The sequence below is a fragment of the Cyprinodon variegatus genome, unplaced genomic scaffold (assembly GCF_000732505.1).
Source record: "Cyprinodon variegatus isolate N-32 unplaced genomic scaffold, C_variegatus-1.0 Scaffold984, whole genome shotgun sequence".
Lineage (NCBI taxonomy): Eukaryota > Metazoa > Chordata > Actinopteri > Cyprinodontiformes > Cyprinodontidae > Cyprinodon > Cyprinodon variegatus.
In genome coordinates, this window is record NW_015151437.1 from 263,839 (window position 1) to 269,108 (window position 5,270).

The 5,270-nt window shown below is 40.8% G+C and overlaps 1 protein-coding gene across 4 annotated transcripts in view; it reads left to right on the forward strand.

Annotated features, from left to right (window-relative positions):
- phf21a (PHD finger protein 21A) overlaps positions 1-5,270 on the forward strand; it is a 31,968-nt gene that overhangs the window by 9,199 nt on the left and 17,499 nt on the right. For all 4 annotated transcript variants that reach the window (XM_015399043.1, XM_015399042.1, XM_015399045.1 and 1 more), the window contains exons 3-6: positions 657-708; positions 790-879; positions 2,260-2,292; positions 2,375-2,440. In XM_015399043.1, the coding sequence (XP_015254529.1) occupies positions 667-708; positions 790-879; positions 2,260-2,292; positions 2,375-2,440 (231 nt within the window). In that variant the 5' untranslated portion in view covers positions 657-666. The remainder of the gene's footprint in view (positions 1-656; positions 709-789; positions 880-2,259; positions 2,293-2,374; positions 2,441-5,270) is intronic.

The following is a 5,270-nucleotide window of genomic DNA, read 5'->3' on the forward strand; positions in this document are numbered from 1 at the left end:
TAATTTGCATTTATGAATCTTGTTTTTGCTTTGAACAACATTCCCACCATAAAAAAAAAAAAAAAATACAAAAAAAAAAAATGGAAGTAATTAAAAAAATAAAGTAAAAAGTAAGAAAACAGCATTTTTGCATTATTACGAATGTTTTATTTATGGATTGCTATTTTTTTTTAAATTTGCATTTATGAATCTTGTTTTTGCTTTGAACAACATTCCCACCATAAAAAAAAACAACAAAAATACACAATAAAACAAACCCAATGCAGTTTAGATTCTGATTTTTAACGGTTGTTATTTTGTCCTCAACTGGACTGAAACCCAGTTTAAAAACAGCCAAAGCTAACATAAAAATAAAGTCCCTAAAAGATCTTCAGCAACCTGAAAATCTGCTAATCCTGGAAAGTCTGATGCCAGGAAGGAGAACCTGGATGAGGATTATCAGTCTGTGTTGAACCGATGTGGGCGGTCTGGGGTCTCTGCGGTGTGTTTAAGTGCAGTTGTTTCCTCAGGCTCTGCCGACGTCAGGCTTCACAGCAGATGTTGGGTTGGTGTTTTTATTCCTCATAAATCCAGCAGTCAGTTTACCTGAGCGTAGACCTCGGCGGGTCAAACTGCAGCAGCCTTTCAGGGTCTAACGGGTCTCCTTTTGTTTCCAGCGGCACTTTAATGCTTCAGTTGGATGCTGTTCCTACTGGAGAAGGTGTTCAGGTAAAAGCCCCTTGCTACCTCATCAGACAGGAAGCTGTCAGCATCACACAGGAAGTTCTAATCTGACTGATGTGTTTCCAGGCTGATCGAACGGCTGACAGACTGACTGGATCCATGATGGAATTACAGACGTTACAGGAGGCCCTGAAGGTGGAGATCCAGATCCATCAGGTGGGTTTCCATGTCGCTTTATCACAATCTCTGTGGGATCAATGTGAACATTTTCACAGAGGAAGCTTTGATCCGTCTGCTGACCCTGAAATGTTCTCTTAAAGCCGGCGGTCCATAAAAAGCAGCGATGACATAAAAAAGCAGCTTTTCACACCTTCTGAAGCTGCTGGATCAATGAAACTATGAATGTTTGACTTTAGTTAGAAGCTCCATTTTAAACCTGAGTGCTGATGATGAGAGAACGGCGCCATCCGTCCTTTAAACAAACCGCAATCAAAATAAAGCTGGTGGACCAATACTCGTTCTTCATTACAACCATTATATATAATCTGTCACATCCTAACAGCCACAGTTGATTAAAAGTGAAATTTAAACAGCTAGATTAGATTAGGACTGGGCAATTCATCGCAATTGAACAAAATGCTATTTTCAAATCGCAGAGCCTCTAAATTTGTCTCTCCTGCCCTTTAGGGGGCAGTAAAACCCTTTAAGTGGGTAGAGAGTTAAGCCTGATGAACCAGACTAAATGTGAGATTAAATGTGTAATTTAGTCTGGCCCAGATGAATGAGACGTCAGAAGATTGTTGATGAGACCAACCAAGTGTTTTTCAAACCATGTCTGTGCCTATTGGCCAACGCTCTGACCAATGAGCGCAACTGACTGTGACGTAGTAAGCGCGACAGGAAGCTGGTGGGGGAGTGTAAACAAACAGCCTGTCTGTAAAACGGCGAATACGTCCTAATTAAAAATCAATGAGAGTAGAGCCTCTTCCTGCTCACGTTTCAACCAAAACCCCAAGTCTAATCCTTCCAAAACTGATTCCAAAGCTGAGTCAAACGAGAAATGTTCAATAGTTGTTGCCATCTTGCTTGTTGTTCTTTCTCCAGCGTCGTGCAGCTTTGTTGTCACGCCCTCAAAACCCCGCCCGCTTTGCATCCAGAAATTCAAAACAGCCCGCCAGTTCTAGGGCCTGGGGCATTGATCGAGGCTAGACCACTCGCAGGCTAAAATGATCTTGGCCTCTGGCAGGTGGGGCTAGTTTACTAGGTTATAGAGAGCTGCAAATAGCCGCAGATATTTAAATAGTTGCAATTTTTATTTTTTTACTAAATGGTTCAGCCTTAGATTAGATGCATGTATTGCAACCATGTCTCATTTTACCCGTTAGTTTCAGACCTCTGCAGGATTAATGCATAGATTCATATAACTGAGGCTACAAAATTATCTGTTTATTTATTATCAAAGAATTCCCTTTCTCAGCATTTTTTTTGTTCGACTGAAAGAGAGCTTCTTCTCCCACTTGTAGTTCCTACCTGCTACCAACAGGTGTCACTGTGGCTTTTGCTAACTTTGACCCTTCTTTTCCTCTTCTTCTGCAGAAACTGGTGGCTCAGATGAAGCAGGACCCGCAGGTAAGCCCAGCAGATCTCTGCCGAACATGGATCCCGGACCCGGTCCGGTTCTGCTCAGACTGACGGCTCGTTTTTGTTCCAGAACGCAGATCTGAAAAAGCAGCTCCATGAACTCCAAGCAAAGATCACAGCGCTCAGCGAGAAGCAGGTGGGTCCCTGTGCGCTCCTGGTTCTCTGAGGCATTTTATTATTTATTTACTGGAAATCTGATTGGTTTGTTTGCTTATGGAAGATTTTTCCTTTTTTTCCAGCTTTCATTGATCCATTAGTTTAACCTTTTGAAATCTGAAAGCACTTAAACACCAAAGGGATTTCTGTTTCTAGTTTCCACCATTATTTGGTCTTTTATTGTTTCCCACTTAGTAAAAATGTGTTGTTACTTGTTGTTATATTTATTCTAGAAATACGAGGGATTGTTAAAAGAAGCGTGTTTTTGCAGATGTTTAAAAAATAAGATATGATTTGAGAACTGGTACCAAATACGGTTTTTATTAGAAATATTATTGAAAACAATATTGATACATCTTTGTCAGGGTTTAAGAGCATCGTTTGTGACAAACGATCTCAGATTGAACAGTTTCTTTTATAGAATTAATGAAATACATTTTACATCAAGGGAGAAAAGTTTTTGATTATTGAATTAATCTAAAGTTGATTTTATCGAGCGGCTAATTAAATGATAAGCAGCCATTTAGCTTAAAATTGAAATCTTTCCATAACATGAATCACTACATATTTCTTACTTACTTAAAAAAAGATGAATAAATTATGTGAAACTTCTGCTTTCCAGTGAACGGAGATCTAGATCTATCATTGTTAGACAGTGTATGTTAGATAATCACTACTTTACACTCCGAGGTGGTCACAGGACTCCGGCTCCTTACACGGTGCTTTTTCATTACCTCATAAAGCTTCTCCAGGTACCATGCTAACAGCTAGCATGTCTTCTTCTATCCTGTTTCAACAGTTGAGCGTAGTGTCGTCCACTGCTCTATCATCTTCTCCTTTTGATCCGAGCAGAGAAGTTCTGCTGCTCCGCTTTGCAGCGCCGCTAAATGGACCCATTTAGGAGAACTGAATGAGTTTATCCAGAGTTTAGATTCACTAACAGAACCACAGCAAATTCTGGATCCCTGGATCGATTAAACAGTGGAAATAATCCGGACAGGACTCTGGATCCATTCATGGTTCTGTTCTAGCATGGCTCAACTCTGATATTACTTCTATTGTGAACAACAGTGAGGCTCTGCTCCCTCTAGTGGACAAATGTAACATTACAATACTGAGCAGATGTTTTAATCTAATTAAATTAATTTAACATTTTAACATTAATTAACTATCAATCAATAATTAATTGTAAGTAAGGGTTAACTCCCTAATTATATTATTCATAATCCCTGTGATACCCAAGCAAACCTCCTAGATTTTAACATCAGTGCAAAACCAGTTATGTTAACAGAAAAGTCAGGAATGACCTAGAAATGACATCAGGCTTCTGGTGCGTCACATATCATCCTGATGGGCCGTTAAGGTCAATGACGTGAATAATATGTGACCAAAAGTCACACGGCATCATTATGGAGGCATTTGGGTTGCCAGGCAACCATGACTGAAACATTTAGCCAAACAGAGCGTAGGGCTGATGACTCACATGTCCTAATTGGCTCCATTAGTGACCCTAACGGCCCTTTAGGTTTGATGATCTGAATCTTATAAAGTCTGATCCTCAAATCCATCATCATCTGCTTTACATCTCTTATAAAAGCAGTTTTTAACTTCTGTCCACGGGCTGATTGTTCAGGAGCTTTTGAAGCTTTGAAAGGACAGTCTTTAAATAAACAAAACAAACACATTTAATTTTATTTCCAAATTTCAGTGGGAAAAACCTTGAATGATCATTTCTTTTTTATGTTTATTTTGTAAAAACAATAAAAATTAGAAAGACTTTTTTAATTTTCTGGCTACTAATGCCACTACGATGAGGCCCCTCCTTCCAGCATACAGGTCACCATCCTGTGAGACTGTCTTCTTATAAAACATTACTGGACAAACATCCATGCTGCTCTATGAGGTGGAGTAAGGGTAAAATCTGTAAACTTTGGACATTTACCGCAGTAGTTTGACGACAACTGTGAGCAAGAAGAGCCTGACATAGGCTGCGTCCACACAGCAGCCTGAAGGTACCCAAATCCTGTTTCTGACTGTTTCATGCCAGTCTGAACAACACAGATCGTCTACGTGTGTCACAGTGAATGCAAATGTGCACCCGCCCCCTTCTGCAGCACTCTGCTGCATCTCCCCAAAATTCGTAGTTGACCGCAGACAGGAGGCCTCTGATTGGTCAAATCTACATCCGCTCTACACTATCCGTATTTCCTGTTTGGTTCCTTACCAGCTTGTTTTGTTTGTATGACCGCCATTGTGGAAAACTACTTATGAAGATGGACCAGCTAGAAGAGCGAGGTGTGTGAGAACGCTGGGAGCCTGTTCCACCTGGATTCCCGCTCTTTTTCGCCCTCATGTCCCTACTATGTCGCACAAACTTGCCCCCACTTCCTCACCACCTCGGCCGTATCTAGACCCACAGCTAGTTCCTGATTGCCCCTCTTCCATTGTGGCGTGTAATACCATAGCACAGACCACGCTTCAAATTTGGGCATAAATCAAACATATTTGCTCTCTGTGACACACTGCAGCGGGAGAATAAGCGGCCATTTAGAGGTTGAAAACATGTAGTTTAACACCTACCATTGACAGTCTGTGAATGACTAGTCACTCTCATCTCCTCTTCATCCTCATTGACTCCATCTTCCCCCCGATTTTTCCTCCAATCAGGCGTCAGTCTAAAACATGGAGCAGCAGCTGTAGAACATATTCACCGTCTGGATTCTGTTCATTATTCATTGAAAAACGCTCATTTGACCCAGAATTTACACCCATTTTCTACCACTATCCGTTTCATTTCTGGGTTTGGTATC